Source organism: Ixodes scapularis, unplaced genomic scaffold, assembly GCF_016920785.2.
Source record: "Ixodes scapularis isolate PalLabHiFi unplaced genomic scaffold, ASM1692078v2 PGA_scaffold5__190_contigs__length_132052651, whole genome shotgun sequence".
Lineage (NCBI taxonomy): Eukaryota > Metazoa > Arthropoda > Arachnida > Ixodida > Ixodidae > Ixodes > Ixodes scapularis.
In genome coordinates this window covers 115,045,786-115,072,142 of record NW_024609880.1, presented here as the reverse complement: position 1 = coordinate 115,072,142, position 26,357 = coordinate 115,045,786, and the positions used below count along the sequence as shown (strand labels likewise).

Sequence of the window (26,357 nt, the reverse complement as noted above, 5' to 3'; positions counted from 1 at the left end):
ACCGGCGCGACGTGACCCCTCACGTCGCCCACAAAAGTACACTGCGCGTTCTTTTTGGCTTCACGCCGTTTCAAAGAATTTGAGATCGCCTGAAAGGGCCCGAAAATAACTCCCAACTCGAAGCTTTCTCGTGGCCAGTGGTATATCAACACGCTCTTCTACCAAGTGGTATTAGCTTCTCAGTTGTATAATATGTAGGCTAAGTCGTTATTTTTGTGATGTATTTATATTTGACCACATTTCTTTTTTTTTTTTCTTTTTTTTCTTTTTTTTTTTGGGGGGGGGGGGGGGGGTTACGTGCCAAAGCTACGACGGGCATCTGGCACGCCCCAGCGGAGGACTGAGGATTAATTTCGACCTCCAGGGTATCTTTTACCATGCAACCAAAAGCTCGGTTACATGGCGCCTTCTCCGCAATAAGCATCCGTCATATTGCGGGCACCTCGGTCGGGATTCGAACCCGCCACCTGGGGATCCGTAGGCCGCCGCTCTCGCCTCGGAGCCACAGAGGCGGCATATATTTGACTACAAATGTGGCTCTTGATATATATTCGATAATCTTTTATTGCTAAAGTAAATGGCGACCATCAGCCCTATTTTATGCTGTAAACTTCTCAATTTTTTTTCGTGTAAAACTTTTTTTATGTTTATATTAGTGTTATGATGCTTCTGTGTCATACGACGTTACATTTGTTATAGGCTTCGAATCATGCTTGTTGCGTAACATGTGATTTTGCTAGTTGTTTTATTGTGCCGTTTTATTTTATTTTACAATTCACAATGTTGAATGTTAAAGTAGCTGTTTCATTGTGCCTTCTTCATTTTTTTTAAATTTTTACTGAGTATACCAATCACTGAATATATTCATTGCACTGTTTACTGCTGAACTGTTGGGGGACAGAGACTCTGTCAGGCTTCACGCCTTTATCTCTGTCCCCTGGGCGAAAAAAAACCCGCAAAAAAAAAGTCACGCGTCGTCTGCTCGCAGCCCGTTGTTCGCGGGACGTCGGAGAACACGACACTTCGGAGGCTTCAGACAAACTCGACTCGCAGGATGGCTCAATATTTGATGTCACTGTAATGGAGCGGATCTCGCGAAAACTTCAAATTCGGAATTCTGAATTTTTTTTTCTTATTTCACAAATACTGAATTTCCAAGTTTTGAATTTTGAGGGTAATGTCCAGCCATCGTTTCAATCGTTTCGGATATTAAAAAAATATATTATTTTGACATGTCAGTGCCCTTTTAAGATGATGTCATTGGCCTACACCGAGCGCCACAAGACGAAACTGCCGGAGCTGGGATTCGCAACCCGTACGACAACCAATCGGTCAGCGAGTCTCACTCCCGCCCAATTGAATTTCAGCGAGGAGCTTTCTTTTTTTCTTTTTAGCAGCCTCCTTTCTACAGTGTCTGGGGGACGGCTTCGCCTCCATGTTAAGTTCGCAGGAGACCCACGAAAACCATTCACCGACAACCTTCGAAAAGCCTGAGAAAATCTCGACTTCGCCCGAATGTAACAGTAGGAATATAGTACAACCAGGGGCGACGTGAACTGCAGTTCGGTGTCGGAGATATTTTATTGCGGTGTACTCACCCACTGTATGACGCCGCTCGAGGCTTCGCAGCCTCCTTAGCAAACAGGTGGGGAGGTCCGTTTTGCGTGCATGCAAAGTGCTCACATCTCACTTACAAACTATAGTCCGTTGCAACCTAAGAACGAAGAGCGAGGGTAAGACAGGCCGGGAAGGAGGAAGCAGACGGAACGCTGGAGAAGAAGGAGGGAAACCTCCTTCTCTCGTTAGCGTTCCGTCTGCTTCCTCCTCCCCGGCCCGTCTTACCCTCGCCCTTCGTTCTTAGGTTGCAACGGACTATAGTTCACTGTGAGTCTAGTGAAGAAACCGGACCTGTTCATGTCACCGACCTCAAACGATTGTTTCAAGCAGAAGGCGAAGATCTTTCGCACGACCGGAACGACACTGATGGCAGTCCCGTTCCGGAAGCCACGTTGTCTCCACGGCGGCGGTATAACCAGCGACGTCGGTAATACCAAATAGAAGAACCCACTTTTTGTGTCCCGTCTCCTCCGCTCTGTTTCTTTCGCATATTGGGGGTAGTCTTTTACTTCCACGTATCTGCTCCCTTTTCAAGAGAGCGGGGAGAAGATTGTGTTCCCACCTCATATCCGTGATTTCGTTCTTTCTGGAAGTGGTGCGAAAATAACGCCAGGCTCAACCCTCAACTAAGCACCCATGACGTCTGCTTCTTTGTTTTTTCCAGAACGATGCCTCGTGGACAATACTGTCACCACACTCCGCCATCAGAACGACATAGCGGCCGGGCTTGTGGTGGACCGGGCCACCTAGGATGACGGCGATTGAGGAGTTGCTCAGGGGATCGTGGATCATGGACCGCGGCCACACTCTACAGGACAAACCCGAAGACCCGGCCTATGCTGGCGATACGGCGGACGGCGACATCGTACCGTCGCTCCTGGACCGTGCTCGGGGAGCACACCTCTGTCGGGCGATACACGAACGCGGGCAGGGCAAGAAGGGTACAAGGCGATACCAGTTTCGTCCTTCTGTTTGTATGACATGGTACTCTTAAACGTTCCGTTCCAGCGTCCCACGAGACCATTACTTTGGGGATAACCCAGTGTGGAAAATTGATAAGTGGCTCCCATTTTTGTCAGAAACTCCTGTGTACGCTGCGCTGTGAAATTTTACCCATTCTCCGAACAAATGATTTCGGACACCCTTTCTCGAGCAAAGATCCTAAAAGGTGCATTATAAGCGGCTTTTGCGGTTAGTGTTCATACGCATAGACCTCCGGCCATCTCGTGCACAGATCGACCTCACAAGGGGCATATCGATGCACTCCAGCTAAAGGGAGATCAGCTGGACCTATAGGTCCATGTTCACCACTTAAAACGGCAACTTTGGCCTTGTAATCGGGGTGATTGAGACTCGATCGAGCATCTTAGCTGCAGAGCTCACCTGGCATCCATGACAACCCTAACAGTACCGCTTCACCTCAGCCGATACCCACGGCCGAAAGAATGCACTCTTGATTCGCTGCAATGCTTTTCTTTCACCTAAGTGCCCATCCCAGGCCGTATCGTGTGCTAGGCGCAAGATGTCGGCGCGACGTGATTCTGGTAGCGTAAGCTGAGTGCAGAACCTTCCTCCAATAGGTTTTTGGTAGTACAGGAGACCATGCACCGCAATCATTATATGGCCGTTTGCATGCGCCTGTTCCCATCCATCCTTCCGTGTTTGTTTATTCATCTGGCTGTCTCAGAAGCGCGCACGTTCTGCAACGTCAGGAACATCTCCCCTCTGCTCACACTCTACTACACTTGCAGTCGCCTGCGTGATCACCTCATCCAGCACAAAATAAGCTGGCCCATCCTCGCGCTCCTAAAGTTTAGGCACGGTTGCATTGGTATCAAGTTCAGGCATCCGGGCAGTCCGCTCCATTAGCTGCTCGCACGAGTAAGGTCTCAGCAGAGCGTCAACCCCAATTGCTAACGTATCTGTTACTGCGCAAAGTATTCCAATCTTTTCTGGACCATAGTTGACGTACTGCGGCTCGCCTCGCAGTCTCAGTGGAACATTGGCCAGGTCAGCAGTAACCTGTTCTTCATAGGCGGCTCTCATCCTTATCTTAGAGCCTGACGGCTTGTAATCGGGCACGAGAGATCTTTTGACAACACTAATTTCCACTCCTGAATCAACGTTCCCTGTAAAATTTCTGCGACCACACACCAGGATCACGATCTGTGGTTTCTGCAGCTCCTGTGTCTTAACCGCGATAGCCAGCCGCATGGAGCCCTCAATACGCAGTTCCGCGACTTCAACGCGAGCAGCCAGGACATTGTCTACCCCTTCGAACATGCACCTGATTTGCCTTCGCACCCGCACTCGGACAGTTTCAAGCCATGTGGGTCGGAGACCGGAACAGAAAGCACCTTTTTACGTTATCGGGAGCCCTTTGATTTGCCTCTGCACCCCATTGTTTCAGTGTCTCCCCCTAACTTCCGTACGCCCTACCCAGATTTCCTGTCCCTTTACCTTATTTTTCTCGAATGCTCTCCTCAAAAGTCTCAGCAAGGTCCGCCATTCCATCAGGGGTTAGCGCCCCTCCAGCCTTCTCGTTCCGGATGATAAAAGTACGGCCGTTGTGACCCAAGCTTTCTCATAACCTGTCCGCGACCACCAATTCCCTGAACCTTTCGATCTTGGTTATTTTGCAGCATTGCGTGTAAAAGATCAGGTAGTTCTCCAGTCGCGTGGTAAATTGTGCCCATGTCTCATCACTTCTTCTTTTTGATTCTGCGAACAAACAGCGGTACTTTGCCGCCGAGAGCCTTTTAGAACCGTACCCTTTCATTCTGCATATATCTTGCGTTGTTATTCAGATAGCCGAGTTAACAGGCCCCGTGCCTTTTTACTCAAGCGAGGTAACACCAGTTACGCCCTCCACTCATGCGGAACTTCATACGAATCCAGAGTGTCCTAAACAGCTTTAAACCACCTAGGCACAAGCGGCTATTGAGGCGGCGTTGGGATTAACACGTCTTTCAACATTTCGGTGTATCTTAGCCTCCGATCCTCGTCCCCACCTTCCAGATCACCGGCAACCGGCGTGGTAGATCTGGCACCACTATGACTCCGCAATCTCTCCCCTTTCAATTCGACTTCTGCTATTTTTCTTTGCGTCTGCAACATTGCCAACTGGTAAGGGCCCGACATTATTGACCTTCTGCTGTCGCTTGTCTCATTGACCGCAACCAAGCAACTGTGTTGTCAGTTGGTTCTCCCCGACTGCCCTCGCCACTACGCCGTTCGATCATGGTGCTCCCCTAGTCCGCAGTCAAGAGACACCAACCTGCACGTTCTTGTGCTCACAGCTTGGAGTTGTAATTCCGCTCGTCTTGTTGCTTGAGACTTCACAGTTCCACGTCCTTCTCCACCCTTCCACCAGGTGGCCACGTCCTCAGCGCCCAAAGTAGATAGCTGTCGACTGCGCTAGAGAGGCTCCTCTTGCCTGGAGCTCCGATCACAGATGGCCTAATGCTCGCTCCCAACTCCAATCTCCATCAGCGACAATAAGACGTGTTGTTTTGTACGCTAATGTAATCGGAAGTCTTCGGTATCACGAATACAATCAAAACAAGGGTCCGGCTTTCAAAATCCGTCTCTTCCGGTCTCCCCTTTTTCCCCCGTCGGTTAAAAACAACCACTGGAAATTATCGCTGCCCTCCTCTTCCTCGGTGCTGTCCCTTCATTCGTCCATCACGCTGCAGGTCCGTCCCACCACACTCTCTTCTGGTCATAAAGTTTGTAGTTGCACGTTGCACACGTCACGGAGGGCGCACGCAGCCCGAGGCACCGCAGTACCCCCCGACGTTGCGTCGCCGCAGAAGTCACATTCCTCTTCCAAGGACGCTCGACGAGCCGGAGTCAAACCAACATACGCAACACAAACCTACGTCGGCAAAAGGGGGTTCTAGCTTCGGCGTAGTTGTCCATGGCTTCCGGTCTCGGGTGTCCCGCCTGGAGAAGAGTCAGCCGCGTCTGTTGCCTTTGCCGATGGCGGGCGCGGCACTTGAAGGAGCAACAGATCATTCTCCGCGGGGTTCTCCCTCACACAGTGCTCGAGGGCGCCCAAACCATGGGGAGAACTATCTCCTCGCCCAGCTTATGGCGGCGTCGTGAAACGTTTCGTTTGAACTCCCGCCCTGGCAGTGTCCAAGAACGCTTGGCACGGTTGTGAGATGTGTAGAGCGCAGGCTAGTTATATGATAGCTTGCCTTGAAATGCTCAAGAAGTGATAACAATAGAAAGAAACGTCTAGATTTACCAGCAGAACACCTCAGATATTTACGTCTGTTGTACTCGAAATTGCACAAGTATTCTAAAAAATTACAAAATTAAAATTGTATTAATTGGAACGCCGATTATCTAAACGCCTATTTAAGACCGGTACAGAAGTGCTAAAAACAATGGGAAAACGAAGAAAATAAAAACATTAAAAAATAATGCCACATTATTCTCTTTTTGTAGTGAACCACATGGGGATAATAATGTTTTCCACTTTACGTGCACAAAATATCCTGCATTTCTTCAAACACTGGAGCGATTTTCGCATCTTCAGAAGTTCGTTTGTTTTTATTTTATTTTTTTTCAGTTGGCATTTTGAACATCTGTTTCAGTCTTTATCCAAATAATGAAGCGGCGAAAAATTCGATGGGTAGAAAATTAACAGAAACGCCGCACCCTACTATATACCAGCATTTTAAAATGTCTAAACATTACGCCAAACTATCAAGCAAACGCATGGTATGTCTGTGAGTAACGTGTTTACTCACCCGAATGCCCGCACGCTTTTTCCCCCAATAAAGTTCAAGATATCAGCGCTGCCTCAATGTGAAAGGATTACCCGTCGGACTCCGCGCTGCCGGAATAGCCAGATTCACGGAGAGGGGAAGAACCTTAAATAGAGCTCCGTGAAGCAAGACCCTCCCCTGCCGAGAGTTGTTTTGGGCCAGCTTATGAAGCCTGCAAGGAAATGGACGCGTTCGTGGTTGACAGTAATACGCTTGTTTTTCGAAGGTGCGGACGCGTCCAAGTATAAAGGGTCACGGAGGGAATGCCGGTGGTAGGTCACCCGCGAAGGGCGAGGGAGAGCCGTCCACAGGGGGATGCGGCATCCTATCGCATCCGGTTAACGCAACCCGACAGAGCGGCACTTACTGCCTGCCTAAGCTAAGCCTAGATAGGGATGCGTGGAACACATGGCCCCCACAATAGAAGCATTTTAAACTAAGGGAATGCATTTTTTTAACCGGCAGTCTTCAGTCAACATTTTGGGCACTGGCCATGTAAAGGTAATTTGACAGCAAATGGTTTTGGCTGAATCTGAAGTTCTAGCAACTGCGCTCCTATTTCAATGAACTGTGTCAGTGAACCGTGACAGTCATTTAACATTGATAAAAAAAAGAATGACGACTGACTGGAAAATATGACAGTCCGTTGCATCATGAATGTCCAGCTCAGAGCCTTGGAATAATAATTTTAACAGTGTAAGTGGCAAAAAAAACTTGCTGATTTATGCAAAAGCTCTTTTTCATTAACTTATATCCTTATAAAACGTTTCTAACGCATATCATGCGACATATAGATATTTACGACTGTTAACTAGTCCATTCAACTGACCAGATCACTAAAACATCGTTCATCTCAAAACAAAAACGTAAATACCACTGTAGAAAAAAATCTTTTTGCTTTATTTTTAAAAGGATACGAGGTCACAACAAATTAATGCGGCAAACTAGAATTCCTTAAAGTTCTTTAAAAATTTCTATCGAGCTTCATATGGGCCACGTAATATCCTGGAGGAGGATTATAATATTCTATCTGTCGTCTCCAGAAAAAAAAAAAAACAGAATTTTGGTGTACGGGCACTTCACCGCTAACGAAAATATATTGGAATACGCTTAGATTGCCAACCTATTCTGCACTGAAAAGGTCAAGTCTGCTTAACCTTGTTTGTAATCTAAACCTTTTCCATCTGGTTGCACAACCGGCGTGTGTCATTTAACTATAAGGGTCGTTCATTGCTAGATGTTTGCAGATGTTTCTGGAAAAACTGCTTTGCGGAAACTAACGCAGGGTTACTTACGGTCGATCGATGTAAGCACATACGAAAAATCCAGAAAAAAAACTTCGACTGGTTCAGTAATCGCTTAGACACAGGGTTGCTTTAGGTGTTTTTAGCGTATCGCTAAATTGCTGTAGAGGGCACTTTGTCCCCAATGAGAAGTAGCTTTTTAAAGGGTCACAGCCTTTGATAAGGAGGGAAACAATCAATTTGAAGGTTCACAATAAAAGGATAAGGCAAGGAAAGACCCGTAACTTAAGTGGTTTTAAGACTTGTGATCTACTTTTCGGAAAAAAACTAATAATGGGCGGAAGAACCTTCTGTGCAGCATATCTTATACTTTGACAAATAGCAGAAATCTATATGGCTGACCTTTTATGTTGTTTTTTTGGCCTCGAACAGTGGTCGATGAAGAATAAACGCAAAATGAAATAATCGGCAATTGAAATGGTCCAGCTTATCTTTTAAGGGGTTGGCTGTGGTGGTGGAGGCTTGCCATGTCATTCGCGTTATTTGGCAGTAGCAACGGCCACGCTTATGTGCCAGCGAGGATAACTGGAAATACCTTATTATGGTTGGTGGTTGGTTAAGACTTCAGCGCAAGCTCCTCTTACCTCTTTCCAGTTTGGCAGATTGGACGCTTGAGGGGGGGGGGGGGGGGGGGTCGCCTCCTCTCCAGCGTTTGCTCTGCTTAAGTAAAAATACTTAAGAGGAGTTTGTCTGATCTCTTAAACCCTCACCGTCTATAGAAAGGCACGTCACACATAGGGTGCTATAAACAGCTCGACTATAGCACCCTATCTTCCCGAAGCAGGCACTCCGACGTGTGCGCATCAAGTTGTCCACGCTATCGTGCTTTAGATCTGTGCCCTCGGAGAGGGATGCCGCCGACACACCGAGATACTGAATTCATCAAAAAAGCGAAGACGGCTGTCTCCGCTGTCTCGACGAGTTTCCACAGCGATACATGATGGCAGCCGCCCCTCCCGATTCAAAAGGAGAAAAACCCAAAATTCCGCGCGTCTACCCGTTCCACCTACGCAAAGCCTCTCGCTTCCAAGGCCATTAAAATTTCCGTGGAGAACGAGGTATTTCTCGGTGAAGTATTTGGCAACTGTGCTTCCTCAGATGGGACGACACTTTCTCTCCCCATACGGTTGATGCATCCTCTGCCCTCCGAAGTCCGAACAAGATGAGAACGCCACTTCGCTCTGATTGACCAAATAGCTCCGGTATTCCAAGAAAACCAAAGAAACCAGCGAGAAAAAGGTTGCTTGGTTTTGGGACTTATAACGCGACAGTTTCTAGACGTCGCGCGAGAGCCGTTCAAAGGGAGCACGACCAGCTATTCGTTGAATAGCTGGTGATCAGACTCGGTGATCAGACTTTTTTGTGACGGACCATTTGACTGTCGGACCATTCCGACTTCGGTGACGGAAACCAGCGTAGAGCACTGATGTTATTAGCTAATTAACGTTGTTGCTGTCATCTACTTTGTTGTCATTTCTACTTCACTCGCAGGGCACTGCAGCATGGCGATGAAAAACTTACTTTAACTGTAGAGTATCACGCAGCGGAGTCGAGACTCTCGATGCCTAAAATCAATAGAAAAATCCACACTCCCCAGTACGTCTTCGCCGTAGCACCTGGTTTCTCATCACGCAACCCCCTGTCATGACTGATAGAACTGTGTAAGCTCGGAGCCTTTTTGATGTCCTTCAATTCTGGTAAGAGAAAGTTATTTAACCCACAGAAGATTATCCGCTTCATGAACGAAGAGGTATACGCTCTGTAGATATTGCGGGGATGAAGAACTAAGCGCGGCCTACCGGTTGGTGTTCTTGGTGTTTTCTGTCGCGAGGCGCGTGAGTTTTAAGCGCGCTGACAACATAGACTTTTTTTTTTTTATCTTTCGTGGCTTTGAGTGTGGCTTGGCCACAACTTTATCAATGGTTTCCTCAATTTTGAGTACACTCTTCAAGAAAAGGCTCTGCCTCGTGTTATCCCCTCCCATACTTGATATAATGGCGGCTGCTCGATGTATTTGCCAAGTCCCTTAATGCTGATATTAGAGTGTAATATAATGAACACTATATCCCTGCTTACGGTTGAAGAGGTATGCGAAGCAGACGGTTTAATATTGCAATGTTTCCTCATACTTTAAGCTAACTCTACCGAAAGCTATTTCGCTTGAAGATTACGCTTGCAACCACGCAGTGCCAGTTGTTTAAGCAGATAAGCTCCGCATTTATAAATAAGGATCCATATCTTAAAAAATGCAAAAATATAGTGAAAAAGTATATTATACATTTTCCCGAATTTATACTTTTACCCGTTCCCAACTTCGTTTTTAGCTTTATTCCTTCACAACTTGTATACGCAGTACCTAACTTGAATATGATTCGTAATGGCAAAGGGGAAGTTGGAAGATAAAGAGCAAACCGTTCACAAACATGTTGAAGGCCTTTGACACCCTACCCGAGGATGCGTTGTTTTTTATCTGAAGAGCAACCGGAATTCATGATGAAATCTTGCGGTGGTTAAGGTACTATTTTACATCGGCGTGCATTATTTTTTAACGCATTCTACTCATCCTACCCCGCAAGAACTTTTTTTCGGAACGCTCTAATAATCAGAAAATGCACCAATGTTATTTCTTGTCAGCACAAGTTACACTTTATAACACTTTATATCTATAAAAATTCAAGATGTTCGTTGATGGCAGTCTTATTTTTTATAAACGTAAATATAAAGTGCGTTTGAGCAGGTTATGCTTAGCAGCGCCCTTTGTGTGACTTTTTAAGTAATAAAAAAGAATGGCAGCTAAAACAATCTTTAGAGAACAGTCTCTATTTTATTACAAAAACCGATAGAAAACAACTCTAAATCATTAGTACGATTTTAGCAAGTCTACAATTTCATGTGTATTTAGCTAAAGCACGCATATTGACACTATATAGGTTCATCTAATTTCCGAAACAAATTTTTTTATTTAAAAAAAATGAACTGCAGCCAGCGTTAACAAAAGTGACCGGTTTGTAAAACTTTCATCTTAATAATGTCAGAATATGCAAAAAGAAATGTAAAAGTAATGTACAGTGTTCCTAAACCATAAAGGCGATGCGCGGCGGCCCTACAACCGAGAAGGCACTATCCTAGCGGCCACCGCTTCAACTGCTGGGCCACGCGACTGCCCCCATCCATTCTGTGCACATATCCTCTTCAGTCCCAAGATCAGAAAACTTGCACGATTTGCTTCAAGCTTGTTTATTTGGCACTTGAGCACACAAAAAATCACTGGAAAAAATAGTTCTTTCAAACAAAGAAGGGAAGTTGTGAAATTAGGCTGTCCCCGATTGGGTCCTGTGGGACTCAGTGCGTGTGAAAGGCAACAAAACAGTTGCGGTTCTGGAGGCACAGAAATACATCACACTTCAGACATTTGACCCTTGATTTGCCCACGCAACCTGGATACCTACACCTCATATGTGATCCAAGCCTTTGGTGCTCTAGGAAGTGCCCTGCCATGTCGTATCTGACATCATCTGGAGGAAGCGGAATGATTTTGCTCCTCTGCCGCCGAGTGTGTGTAGTCTCTTCCTCATTGCTCTCCTCTTCCTGCTCTCGCACTCTCTTGGATCCCCGTATTTCTGCTTGAATGAGTGAAATTGCAATGTTCATTTTGAAGTCAAGAAGATCTAGTCTCTGCTGTTTTGGAACGTCAGCTCGTTCACAGTGTCTCTTGTACTCTATCCAGCCGTTACAACAGGCCAAGTCTAAGAAGTGGGCAAAGACGCGGACAGTCCATTTCTTTGTTCGCAAAGAGATCCGATAGTAGGAGACAAACCTGTCAATTAAATCAACCCCGCCCATGTACCTGTTGTACCTTGCAACTGCATCGGGTTGCTTCACTTTTATTTTCTTCTTTTCATCTTTCGACCACCTCTCGCAACTTCCTTCGGGCTCTGTGCCGAATGCAGTGGATCAGACCAAGACAGATTTGTTGTCTTTCCACTTCACAATGCACACTTTGTCGTCACTTCGCACTTTACAGTGTGACTCACCGCGCTGCATTGACCGGTCAGGCGGCATTGTCCCTGCAATGCCACGAGTACGGTTGGCCATCACTGTGCCGGTCATAAAAACATTTTTTTTCAATGAGGTGCTCAGCTATCTTCAGGCCCGTGAAATACATGTCAGTGAACACGAAAGTCTCTCGGTCCCTCCTTAGTGTTTCCAGAAGCTTCTTGACGACGCTTCCCCCAGGTCCGAACTCTCGCATGTCATCATCAGACACTGTGCCCTTGCCAACATAGATGGCAAAGTCCAGAACCAAGCCATCCGGAGATGCCATTATAAAATTTTTAAGGCCGACAGGATTTGGCTTGGAAGGCACACACTGCCGCACGGGACATCTCCCCGAGAACGGAATCATCTGCTCATCGATTGATAGTTCACGAGATCGGGGCAGCTCCAAGCAAGCATTTCTGAACGAGTTCACAATAGGCTCTACTAGAAAGAGCCTGTTTTCTTCCTTTTGTTTTGTGGTTACCGACACCTTGTCAACAAAGTGAATGTTGCTTCTCAGTTCAAAGAACCTGTTTCTTGACATTGCTTGTGCAATTAGATCAACACCTAGCGCTTGGGACCAGTAGAGCCGAACTCTTGGGAGCTTCAGTACACCCATGGCAATGTGGATACCAACAAACATCTTCAACTCTCTTGAATCCGTTTGAATTAACCTCCCCCCCTTTTCCTGAACGGAATATAGATTTGTCTGGTATGCTAATTCCTCCCAGAAGTCCTCTTGAAAGTATCTAAGAAAATATTTCAATGGTGTGTCTGGCTCCTGGCGCGCCTGGCTGCTTGGTATTTCCTCCTCTTCTCTGATGGTAATGCCGGAAAATCTGATTTCAAAAATAAGAAGTGGGTTTCAGTGCACAGAGCATCTTCTAGTTTACTTGATATACGCGTAGAATACTGAAAGATACATACGCTTTGCTCCTCCACCTTGGCGGAGTCATTGCTGGTGGCCTTTGGTCACTTTGATCGTCTTGGCTGTCGTCACTATCATCACTCTCAGGTTCTGTATCACCACGGCCGTCCACACCATTGGCAACAGCATCGGTGTCCTCTGAGTCTGTAAGATCAGCGTCACTTTCTTGCAGTAGGGCCTGAATTTCTTCGTCAGTCAGGTACGGTGCTGAAAGCAATCAAGTGGTACTTAGGACCCACAGTACCCGATTGGGGACATCAGATCTAAACAACGCTTAGCAGCAAATAAATACGCAACTATGACACTAAACTCTTCTCAGGCAGTGTTCTGACCTTTCAAAAGGACTGCGACACCCTGAAAGTAACGTTCTAGTGCATATTGCTTGAGAAAAAAAAAAATTACTCACCACGAGGACGACGGCGTGCGGATTCCATGGAAGATGCCATCTTGGAACGCGCTGTGCAGCGCTTCTGCTGGACCAGTAGCGCCATCTCACGGAGCGTCGATAAAGTAGTGCTTGCAGAGGCGGGAAATTTGAATTTGAAGAGGAGACTCCCATTTGGTGACCAACTGCACGCGCTTAAAACACTGTCCCCGATTGGGGTCACAGGGACTGAGGAGGAGGGGGAGGTAGTCAAATAATGCAACAATCTGATTTGAAAACGTGCCACAGTCACTGAGAGGTTAAAAAACACATGAGGTAACGTGTCTCAAACATCTGATTATCAATTTTTATTTAATCAGATTGCGTCATTATCCGGTATGAATGCGTCACCACAAATTACAAAGAGAGAAGCGTGAACGCCTTAAGTAATGCCCTACGATTCTTGAGCTATCGCTGACCACGTCACTGACTCTAGCGGCGAATTAGAAATTCATGTCGTCCTAAAGGCATTGTGTTTCAGATTTTGCGACCCTGCAAAAATAACGTGTGGTTGCAATTCCGGCTAGTTTTGCAGCTTGAAGTGCATGATTCCAGCCACCGACATCGACAACGCAAGCGACATGTGCGTCGCTTGTGGAGCGGACACTTGTGGTCGGTTTGCCTCGCTGCATACCCGAACCGGAGGAATCGCACGGATCCAACGGTTTCAAAAACAAGAAACTACATTTAATGGGACATGAACTAGACAATGAAGAATACTAACACAAAACCAACGAGCACCAGCGGCCCTTGAGTCTAGCCAGCGACTGCCCGTGCGCCGCCTCTCATCTTCATTATCTAGGCGGCGCGCGCGATGAGCGCGTGGCCGGTGTGACGTCGCCGCCATGCCGGGAAAGTCCCCCCCCCCCCCCCCCCCTCCCTTGTGCCCTGTAGTCGGGCATCTGAGCTGAGGAGCCTGTCAGGGAGCCCACACACTTCACACAAATGCCGCGTATCACTCTATTCCTCCAGACGTCCCTTCCCGAGTACAACCTACGAGTAATCACCACAAAACGTTATTTTGGTTACAAGTAGACCACTACAAACACCTGCGATACTTTAAGCCCTCTAAGGTTTGCATAGCCATGTCTAGCAGGGAATACATTCTGTGCAAATTCGTTGTTGATAGAAAGAAAAGAATGATGACGTGGTTATTGTTTTTGATGGGTAAACACGTTCGTCTTCTTTTTTTTTTTCCTAATCTCCACTTTTGAAACATGGTTGCTAAATGCCTAAACCAGTACAAAGTCTATCTTGCATAAAACACTTCTGCAACCGCATTCCATCTTCTCCGGAGGCGCCGGACCGACTACACTGTTTACGATGTTGTAATAACTTTCCTTTAATATTTGCGTGGCAGGTTTTTTTTTTATGTATTGATTATTGCCAGCTGCCTTTTGGCAGCCAGTGCAGGAGTGGTTACATACAGTTTTCTTTTTGTACATGTGACATATCTTAACATGAACAAAAGCATCAGAAAGAGAAACCAGTAAGGCAGATAGTACATACAGTTGATGGAATGGATATCAAGAAAAGAAAAGAAATTAATGTTACACTCAGGAGTGAAGAAAACACGTATAAGACGGAACAAAGTTTTTAACAGGAAACGTAAACATACACATAAGGCACCACAATCGCCGGTAAGATATGACAAAAGTAGTGGGTTGCTACTGTACACTTCCTTCTAAAAGAGATAATGGAAAATACAAATAAAATAAACACACTTCCCTCACAAGTAGGTATTAATAGAAGATACAAAGACATTTTGGGATAGCAGGATTGTGTTAGTTTATATATCTTTTTATCGGGTGTAACATTGTACGAAAACATGCATACCTATAATCCTGCGTATTTGCACCTGACATTGCCAAAATAACGAGATTTTAAAACCTAGTTTACATGCCAGCCATGTGCTTGGTTTTGTCCATCCAAAGGAGCAGACAACGCTAGAAGGTGAGAGAAGAGAAGGCTTTCTCCTTTCCGGCTCTTTCTATAGTACGCGCCAAATTACAGCCTTATATCCGACGTTCCCGGCCTTCTCTTTTCTTACCGAGATGCTTGGTTACCGAAGCGGGCGTTAACGATCTACCGCAAAAGTTACTGCTGCAGAGGACACCGCACAATGCAAAATGGCAATAATCAGTCCTGCTGTGGGAATGATGATGATGATGATGACGGCAATATTCATAATAATAATAATAATAACAATAATATTAAGCCTTCTTTTATTTGGCCAGAAACAACCACGCGGGTCTTCACATTATCTCTCACAAGAAGATAACATTTATTTTTTCATGTAGTATACACACTGATCTGGTGAAATACACGTAATAGGGGGAAACAAACTTCGAAGGTCGGTAATGCTGGTGCCGATTCACAGCTTCTGCAAAGCGTCTACAGTCCGTAAGGAGTAATTGCGAATTCCATTTGGTGCCACCGCCACCGAACCAGGTTTCTCGAAGTAAAATACTGTGAACGACATATTTTTCGCCGGCTCAATATTTCGCGATTTGGGTCGAGGTTAGTTTTAAAAATAATTCACTGCTTTTCATTTTCGCGACACGGTGGGATCTCAATATCGATTCCAATGTGTTTGCATTTTACCGGAATTGTTCGCGGGACCTATTTTTCGCGAATTGTCGATTCGCGAAATTCGCGAAAAGTTGGTCTTCGCGAGAATTAAGTCGTTTACAGTACGCAACGGTTCGCTTGCGTATGCCGCGAGTGCAGTCTTCAATGGATGATATGGACCCTCCACAGGTCAGCATCCACTACCGCGCCATCTGTGTAATGGCGTGCGAACTGAATGAGAACGCTCCGCCCCCCGGACATTGTTGTCGGATGTTAAACGGGAAAGCGACAGGGTGCAGCACCTCCGAGTTTTCATGCTGTCTATATTGCGCGGGAAAGGTACTCATAAATGTATTTCAAGCCTTCTTCTGGAATAATCTGCTACTTTCTTTAGTCTCACAACCGAGGATGATTGCAATGACTGGTGAAGCGATGGATGTTTTGTTCACCAACGTTGCACCCTTCCGAATGTCTTATAAACATGTTGGCCCACACTCGATTGACGTGGATCTGTCGCGATATGTTCTAGTAATGCATACACTAAAACAATTGCAAAAGATGTCGTTCGAACGTATGACAGGGATGCAAATGAGCGGTTCTCTTTTCGGAAACTAATCAACCGTGCGGTGGGATCAATGTTACGCGAATGCTAAATGACGAATCGAAGGTTGCCGTTTCGCTCCTTTACAATCATTGTCGGTTTCAGACAAGCTAACTTCGGTCAACCAGGAAAGCATAATATTTCGACAACAACATGCGAAAGCATGCATTTGTCTCAATTGTGGGCGTTAAAACACTTTTCGATCAAAGATTTCTCGCTCAATCACTTCCATTGACCTAGAGGAGGTGCCGAAACCAGTCGGGGAACGTAACCCCATGAATATTTTACACTTATGTTGCATAGAGGAACATACAACCCACACCGCTAGGTTTTTCTATTGGCTCAAAGGAGGAAGCAATGCGTATCGCAGGTTCGTCTGCTTCTTTTGCAGGTGTTTTGGTGACGTCAAAACGCAGAGCTCTGGTTTTGTTGGGAATGAAGGATAGTGCGTAGACCTCAAGGCAGCTTCCCTTGGAGTCTACCCACTACCCTTCCATTAGAACCAATCAAAGATCGGCGTTCTGACGTCACCACGACCCCCGCGAAAGAAGCAGAAGAACTGGCGCTAGGCATAGTTACCCGGTGCGCACTCCACGTGCACCCATGGCGCCAAGTGAAGACAGTTCAGGGAATGCGTCTGTCACTTCTTTTCAGTTTAGTAAAGCGAACGGTAAAGGGGAGACAACTTCCTATCTAGCGTTCGCTCGGCTAAAGTGAAAAAAGGTGGAAACCGCTTCCCATAAACTCTGAACCTGTCACCGACTATTGGAACTGTCTAGCTCTAGAAACAAAATTTGTAACAGGGTAGTATTAATCTAAAGATCGTTCTGGAAATTCTCGTGGTTAAGGAATCAGGCGCCTTTTGAAACAAAACATAATTGCTGCGCAGCATCCCGTGAAATCTTTATGTCTGTACTAGGCTAAGGGTCGAGGACACGTGTTAAGATTTTGAGATAAGTTGGAAAGCGCAAATCGATTGTTCAGTTCGCCGAACAGCGATACATAGTGTCTTGCGTAGAATAGATAAGATAACACAGTCCGGCGAGAAAAATAATAGATTTTGTCTAAACAGAAAGCATTCTGAAAGCGGCGAAGGCACCGTGGTCTCAAAAAGCGAAGATCTCGAAGGTAAGACCTTACCGTAAAAAGAAATCGCTTAAATAGCTACAGTCTCGTAAGGACTTGTAATATGTTGCCCAATTAAACTTTGCGTCAAAACGTGCAGGAACTCGTGTAGACCCGTGGAGACGGTGTCAGACGTATTTTTTCTTGCTGTAAGATCCTATTAAATTGGACTGCGCCGCCGCTGAAGTCCCAGTTCTCTTCACTTGAACATAGCGTAACCTTCCCAAAACTTTGACCTCGCGTAATAGGCGTACGGTAATGCCGTGCATAAAGGAGACCGAAAATGAAGAAAGGGAAGAGTTAAAAATTCGCCTCTTAAAAAATTTTAGGTTTCCGATCCTCACATTACCGGGATTGTCATTTGAGGCGTGCAATTAATGGGACTAACATTATTCAAACCTAGAAAATGTTTTACACGCGAGAATGTGTTGCTTGGTGTGCTGTGAGCTCGGCACAAACTCTCGGTCTGGTTCCTAAATTTATGTAAATAGAAATGTGTATTATCAAAAACGTTTTAAATATAGAACTAAAGGGATTTTCTAACGGAAAAATAATTGAGGTTCTCTGTATATTTAGACAGCGTGTAGTAGGTCAGCCATTTAAAAGTTGTGACGAGTCACTCGCTGTAGATGAGAAATTTAGCCATTGCAGTACAACCGCAAAATCAAAAAAAGTCAAATTGGACGTTTGAGTGATTTATACAGCGTAAGGTTGGTCTGCCAGTAGGGGCGACACTGGTTTACACTGTAGATGAACAATTTAGCCAGTGCAGTACAACCGCAAAGCCTGGGGTCTTTAACGTGCACCACGCAGTAGTGATACACGACCACACGCCGTTACGATGCTCATCCACATCGAAACGGGCAGGGGTGGGGATTGAGACCAGGGTCGCTGGGTTTTGCAGCTCGAGCTTTCGCTCCACGTGCTCCGAGCTGGTGTGCGCTAGCCCACTCGGTCACCGATCCCCTATCTTGCGGAAACCGGACACATATTTATAAGTAGAGCTCTTTAAGATCTTGCCAAACACTTTGCTCAAAAAAAATAAAAATAAGTTAGGCGGAAATCTTTTTCCGCTATGTTCTTTCTGCATGACGCGTTTTTTTTTTTTTTTTGTAGTATTGCAAGTACATTTCTTTTTTGCGTCTTTATTGCTTTTTTTTACTTTTTTTTCGTTTTAAGTAGGTTGGGGCTTCATAAACCGAAATGCGGGTTGGTAGACTTAAATAAGACGAATGTATATCTACTAAAGAAGCAAATCACAAGTACAAGAACCGGAGTAAAGGATACGAGTCTGCGGCTTACATAGTAATTGCTTTGCTGTAATTGCTTCGCTGTTTAAACAGCAATTTGTTAATGAGGTGGTTAGTAGCACAAAGCCTTCAATCAGTATTGTTGCTCAAACCTATTTTTTATATTCTACTTTGCAGGCATGGCATCCACGTAAGTAAACTTTTTCCTATACTTCTTCACTGTTATGGTGTCCTTAAACAAATGTGCATAAATATGCACTTCATTTTGTGCTAGATGTCTCTTATCTTCTCTGCATTGGTGTGTCGGCGAGATTCAGAAAAAATATCTGCGGAAAACAGAGATTGGTGACCTGATCCGAGACAAGGGCCGCAACCCATGTTTCGAGAAGAGTTGTGAATGCGGCATTATGTAATCGCGCTTGCCAAGTTTTTCAGTACAGGTTGCTGTAGTGAATGTTGCAGTGACTTCTAAAGTTATGCGCAATATTTTTAAAACTAAAAATATTAAATAATGGCATTCATAGTTATGCAGATGCCTTCTTTTACAATGAGGAATTTACTCATACAATTAAAATATTCATTGTCCATATTTTATTGTATATTTTTCAGAAACAACCCAACCTCAACGCAAGGTGAGTGGCTATGCGATGTGTGTAAGGTAGATAAGGTGGATGAATCAACTATAAATATAAACATTTTACAAGATTGAATAAGAAAAGGCGAATTGTCGCATCCGCTATAACGCTTGACAAGTTTTTTAGTTTTTTTTTTGTTTTTGTTTTTAAAAGGGTGTTAGGGCATTTTACAAATATATAGCTCCAAGGTCAAGTATACACTGACGGAACCAGCACTGGTTTCATCAGTGTGTATTTGACCTTTGCGCTACCAATTTGTAATATGACTATCCTGGTAGCCCACCTTACTATATTGGTATGAAGGCGTTTATGTTGCGTACTTACTTGACAATTAAGCAATATTATTCAAATTATATCCTTCTTTTTTATTGCCATTACATATACAATCTGAATGACATTGCTTTGTGAGCTTCTATTAGACCACTCAGAAAATCTCGTAATATTTATTCTCCCTCTTGCTTATCCCAAAGACCCCAAGATCATGAGATCTTCTCTGGGTGAGGAAGCACAGCGCTTGGGTCAAGTTCTGAGAGAATACTCAAAACGGTTGAATCCGATCCTCCGCGAACAAGCGCAAATGACTGATACGGTACGTATATCGATCAAGTAATTGCACTATCGCGGTAATTTTTTATAACGTTAGTTTCTGTTCAATACGAATCACAAGCACCTTTCTTTTCGCACGTTCCGCGTCATCATGCGTGCGATAACGCTGATCGATTGCAGCCCCTGTGGCGTGGGCGTCCTTAATCTTGAAAGACACGTTGGGCGCTGATTTACAAACATTTTACGTTCATTTACCAAAGCCAATACTAAATTGAAATGTAGTATGCGAGGTATATCTAGCATACAGGGTGTGCGGAGGTAAACGAAAATGAAAGCGACTACTGTAGCACGGTCACGTAATGCGGGCAAAATGGTGCCTTCACGAACCTGAGGACGGAGGTGCAACCTGTTTATTTCTCATTGTCGTCGCGGTAGGCGTCATCGAGGGCGCTGACGACCACCGCGAGTTCCTGGTGACCCGTGAAATAAGTGCGTAAGGCCAGGCACCGCATGCGCGTACCAGTTCAAGGGGGTGGTCGCCGTGAACTGGAACCGATGAGTACTCGCTTGGCGAACGCAAGCCTCAAACGACCGTCGCCGTTAGGAAGAGCGCTCGGCTGTGACGATCCAGGGAAGGGCGTAGCTTTTCCCCGCGACATTGAGCGGTGAAGGGAGGAGATAATGTTGAGGGGGGGGGGGGGGGGGGGGGGGGGAGTCGAGAGATGAGCGCAGAGTGGGCAGGTGAAGCAAAGAAATAAAGCGAATATCTGCGGGAGAGGCGGTTGCCAGGCGACGAGTTTGAGCACGACTGCTTTACGTTTCCAGTTGGGTGCGATATGTAGAGATGCTAAAGTGAAATCAAGCGCGGTGGGAATCTCTAAAACCATCGAACCTTACTCGTAGTAACTGGATACTGCCACAGTGGGAATTCGTATAACGAGAGTAATGTTCGAAAACAACAGTTTAAAGCAGACCGACAGGAAGACTCTCTCTACGTCGCGCCGTTACACGCGGGACCGACGCGGGGCTCCCCATCTTTTCTTTCTTCGCTCAGCGCGGCCGACAGGAAAACTTGACTCTTCTCTCCTCGCGCCGAAATAAAATATCGGAAAGTTTTTTTTTTCTTTGTTTGTTGTTGATTCTTTAGATAGCGGCGATTACAGTCGGCGAGCTTGAAATCTTTGCAAATTGTCACCCGTGAAGCTATCGCTTTGTAAGCTAACATGACCAAACTTACCGGGGGAGTATGCTGCTTCCGGTTGGACATTGCTTTTGCTTGTTTTGGGGGACCCGTAGTGAGTAGTGCCTACAGTCCTTAAACATGTTAAACTACTTCGTGAACGCCAGGACATCGACAATGGGCACCGAGGCGCCGGACATAAGCGCCGAGTTTCCCCAATGGGGTCCCCGAGCTGGGGCTTGGTTTTAGCAGACAACCTTCAGAAAGGTTTTGATACGCCTCCGTCAATGCGACGCGAGTTTCTGCGAACTCCAACTTTTAATATATGGACTTCTTTGCTTTGGTGTTTGAGGTTTCTCTCGCAGAGCACCGTGTCAGCTTGCAATGCTACGTGCCGTAAAGGGTGGTTCCCGTTTCGACCCATTCCTAATGCAACCTTCCCGTTTGTACCTTACCGTTTCGACCCGGCTCAAAACGACCTTCTCGTTTCATCCTTTCCCATTTCGCCCTTTCTCGAAACAACCTTCCCGCTTCGGCCATCGTTCGGTTCGTTTGTATTGTTCGTTAACAGTTGATTAGGTTCAAGTGTCCAGTGTCTGTTCTCCTTGCTCACATTACTTCTCCCTCTCCCGAAGCAACCTCGGAGACACGGCACCGTAAGATAAACACTGTGCCAGGGAGGGCTCACCCGAACATTTACAACTTCATCGACCTGCAGACAGGATGAGGCCTTGACAAGGATGTAGCTGCAGCATCTTGCAAATGGTAGTGCCGTGCGGGCCAGGTGACCGCCGCGAACTATCACAATTGGAGTGTCTCCTTTCTGATGCCGCGATTTTCCTGCTCAACTTCCTCAACCAAGGTGATAGCATTTTGTGGTTTATGATTTTCGCCTGTGTACGCGACGGTTCTGAGTTTGAACTTGTAAAAAAATGAAGTCGCAATCATATGCCCGTCAGCCTGTCTGATTTATCACTTTTAAAATGATAAATATAAGGAAGTTTTAGAATTACTACAAGGAAGCTTTAGAATAACTATAAGGAAGTTTTAGAATGACGTACGCAAGCGCTTTGGGTAACCTAAAAATAGCGTCGCGATATAAAGACTTAGGCAACGCTAATTCTTGCTTACTCAAAGGGCTTTCCTGCGTTACTCTAAGACTTTATTAGGGAGTTTTCGTAGACCGCGTTTCCCCTTTCGCTAAGCCCTCCGAAACGAAGAAACGAAGAAGCCGCTACTGCGCCTGCGCGCCGATGGCCTTGACTGTAGAGTTCTGGGTATCGTATAGCGGGTTGTGGAGGAGCGTCGCGTGACGTCGAAAACGGTCTACGAAAGCTCCCTATTATTGTACAGAGCGCAAAACCATTAGCGCGAACAAACGATTGTTGGTTATAGCTGTTTGTCGAAAAAAAATCAGAAGACTGCCATCAATATTATTAGTGTGTATGAATGTTCTCATCTGGGCCACTAACCTAAGCGGTAAAATGTGATACCTTCTAATACAATTTCGAAATAAAATTCGAAAAATCGCCAACATCGTATTCGTGGTAGCGTTGTCAGGCAGTGTACATAGTCCATTTCGTAGTTACACATTTTGGGAACCATCTTGAAAAAAAACATTTTAAGAGGTTCATGTAGAAATATATTTCGTTGAAGCTTGTCTGAAAGTATTGCATATTTTAAGAATACGTTTAGAAGCAAAAATATGTCACAGCATAACTGAATTGCTCGCCTGCACCTTTGCAGAAAAACTGCGCAAACTAGGATTAGAACGATGGACACTTTTCGCGAAGAGGTTGAGATGTGCGGTGCTCTATACCAACGGCTTCAAACGGGACGAATTTAAACGTAAAATATGTCTTGGCTACTGGTTCAAATATGAATGGCATTTCGGCAACGGATTGAAACGGGACAGGTTCAAACGGGAAGGTCGTTTTGGGGATTGGGTCGAAACGGGACGGGTTCAAACGGGAAGGTTGTTTCGGGAATGGGTCGAAACGGGACGGGTTCAAACGGGAATGGGTTGTTTCGGGCTACACCCGCCGTAAAAGCCCGTTCGGCACCTGTCGTTGTACGGAGATGATCGCTCGAGGCGCCGCTGGCTCCGCATCCGCGCGTTGGTCCCGTTGCGCCATCTGTTGGCAGCACATCAAAGTAGGCGAGCGCCGTCTGCTTAGCTACGATCACCGAAGCTCGGCGGCGTTGGTAGCGTCCCTCGTCTCGAGATAATCGTAAGAACTTCACTTGTGACATTTGGTTCGCGCCCGTGCGCATCGGCAAGTTAAAAGTACGAGACTGGGGCGTTTCTAGAGAGTAGCTCTCGCCTAATTGCTCGCTATTAAAGCGAGAGTCGTCCAGCACCCACCCTAAGCATAGGAGAAGCGGAAGTATGTCTCTCCTGTTGTTATGGCGTCCTGAAGTGGCACCAACACCCTGTATACATTTCGAAGCATTGAGCTTATTGACAGAGACGAAATAATGCAACATCCGTTTGATTTAGGCAACATAGGTATATTATAAAGGAGATTATACCCTCTAAATTTAAAGACAATTAAAGTTTTTTTGTTTTTTTTAGGAAGTTGCTCTACTTTCTTTTAAGACATCTTAAAAAATTTGTAATTTTTATGTACAGACTCGGACAACCATTTTCTAGAATAATATTGAATGTTGTAAAATTATATATTAAACATATGATAAGACTCAACGGTATTACGGGAAAACTGTTCACAATTAAAAAGTCAAGATGTAAAAGTATTGAAATATGTGTACGCTCTGAGAAATGCCTGCGCGTCTGCTTACCCACAAAACACTCAAAGAGCCATTCTATGCTATCTACGAAATCAGCTCAACGAATAATGAAGCGGAACATCTGTTCAGACCTCAGAATGAAGTGTGCGCTGTGGAATTACGCAATGCAAGCATGACGCTTTGCGTTGAGCAATGCCACAGTGCAGACTTTATTTTTAGGTCTAAAGGGATGTTCCCGCCTCATCATTCGCTGAGCTGATTTCGTAGATCGCATAGAATGGCCCTTTCAGTGTTTTGCAGGAAGGTAGACGCGCAAGCATTTCTTAGAGTCTATTTTGGATCTATATATGGTAATATGCACGATAGTATTGACATCTTATTATTACAATGAGTGACTTTTGCGCAAAATGCTTTAGTGCTCCTGCAGTTTTAGCTTGCTTACGAAAGGGGATCATTTGAAATCAGATAGTAATGTGCTGCCCACCGTGTTGTCGATTGCGTCAGACGACACAAACCGAAATCTAAAAAAGTGGGCGCTCTCTTAATAAGGTCGTAATTTGTTTCTCGAGCATCTTTTTCCTTCTTTAGAATTTCGCATTACTGTTTTTCAAAATGTATTAACATTTGCATGTTAATACATACACATTTCTTAATCTCGGGTAATAGCATGAATTCAGTCAAACACTTGTTGACTGATAAGCATTTTGAACACTGAAGCAAGCCGAGTGCACATTTATTTACCAAGCCAAGGGTTTCCTTCTTGTGGTACCTGCCACCAAACTGAATTTTGCCACATCGTCAACTGTTTAGCGACTTTAACGCTAATTTAGTGACTAGCGTGTAGCGTACGTTTGCAGTTATTTAGTTACTCGATTACCACGGCCTGACTGGAAGTAGCTTGTAAAGGTCGTCCCACAAATGACGCCTTGGCGATTCAACGGTAAATCACTAAGAAGTTTAAGGCTCTCATGCGATGTTAATATTGGAAGAAAACTACATGGCGCCTGGAATGACTACAAATTTTTGTTGAAAGGAAACAATCAGTCGCATTTAATGCACTGAAATATATAAATGGAAAAAATACTCGCACAGGGGAGCAGCATAAAGTTTAATGTGCGTGGTCACTGATCGATTGCATCCTAATTCTCAAGACTACGGTTTCTGGTTTGACGTGCATCCTTCTAATATACCTAATACAGATACCTTGAGGCGATCTGACAGGCTCAAGTAGCCCTTATTTCACAATGACCTGACGTGGCGGGCAGCCAGAATTTCAATAAGTTAAAAAATTCTCATAAAAACTCGCCGATTTTATGTTATTTGTATCAAAGATGATAGTTTAGTGCGCTTAGGTTTATCGTCATTATTAAAAACAAAAACAGTGAATGATGTACATTTGCTACTACAGAAAAAAAATCAAGCTCTCCAAAATAATAATAACGAAAGTAGCAGGCTAAAACGCCCCACAGTCAAGTGTAGCTAGCTCTGTGCGCGCTTATGCATGTTTTGAGTTGAAAGCATATAGCGCATTTGCTGCTTCACCTTCGATTGTATGAGACTTCAGGACGAAACTTAATACCTTTATGAAGGTATATTTGTGGCTACCGAACGTTAAAAGATTGAATATGTAATGCCTGAGAACAAATGTGCTCTTTTAAATTCTCAATGCGGATGAAGGAAACGAATGTTTTGTTTATTGTTTATTTTTTATTTAAAATTAAAATTATTTAAAATTTATTTGTTTATTTAAAAGAAAAATAACATTTCAAGTGAGTGTTTTTTCTTTGTTCACGCGACATTCGAAACTTTCCTATGCTTATGCAGGCCACTGCAGAGGAACTAAGAAGCATGGTTAACCTTGCGAAAAAAAAGCTTGAAAACACGGTTCCAACGGGAGAAGGCATGAAGACGGCCAAGGACACCATGACGGCTATCATTCTGGAGAAGATGAACAAGAACGTCTTCGAAGACGTAGAGAAGTTCAGCACATTCATTGCCGCAATGTCCGGTGACATCGACGAGATAGGCGCCGGCATTATTGAACAAGGAACCAAAATGTGCGATGGCACGGTCGTCGAGGATGGACTCACAGACTTTGATAAGAAGTATCTCTGGAGCTGCGTCGAAGCGTTTAGATTTACTAATATTCAGAAAAAAATTAACGAGCAAGCAGGCTAGATGTGTGGTTAAACTTTTTTGTGCTGTGTAGGCGTAAACAAATTGCTGTTAAATGAATGTATATCCTACACGCGTAGATTTAAGTCGCAATAAAAAATTAATCTTTGTCACCAATGTTATTTCGATTACCCGGTAGTGGAAACCAGAACTGAAATGTTGAAAGTTATCAGGCACAGGCATACTACAATCTCCTTGTGCACACACGAAAAGGCCTAGCGTCTCTATTGATTGCGGGGTGGAAGATGTAGATTGTTTATTAATCGAGTGGCGCATACAAATAAATTAGACATAACAGCCAACCGATTTTTAACTGTTGTCGACATGCAAGATATATTACGTTATATGCTTTGGACTGTATAGGTTGGACAGAAAATTTATGGCAAAAGTTTACGTTTTTGAAAATAAAGCATTTATATTGTATGAATGCAGGTTCC

General features: G+C 44.9%; 2 protein-coding genes across 2 annotated transcripts; one reads left to right on the top strand and one right to left on the bottom strand.

The window, feature by feature from the left end:
- Positions 1-11,750: 11,750 nt before the first annotated feature.
- LOC120843088 lies at positions 11,751-13,156 on the bottom strand. Its single transcript, XM_040214315.3, has 3 exons — positions 13,072-13,156; positions 12,665-12,872; positions 11,751-12,576 (listed from the first exon to the last, which is right to left on the bottom strand). The coding sequence occupies exons 1-3, from the start codon at positions 13,154-13,156 to the stop codon at positions 11,751-11,753; spliced, it is 1,119 nt and encodes a 372-aa protein (XP_040070249.3).
- A 3,462-nt stretch (positions 13,157-16,618) lies between these two features.
- LOC115331946 lies at positions 16,619-25,935 on the top strand. The gene is made up of 5 exons (XM_040214303.2): positions 16,619-16,631; positions 17,334-17,389; positions 18,814-18,826; positions 19,742-19,860; positions 25,570-25,935. The coding sequence occupies exons 1-5, from the start codon at positions 16,619-16,621 to the stop codon at positions 25,921-25,923; spliced, it is 555 nt and encodes a 184-aa protein (XP_040070237.2). The 3' UTR covers positions 25,924-25,935.
- The last annotated feature ends 422 nt before the right edge of the window (positions 25,936-26,357 follow it).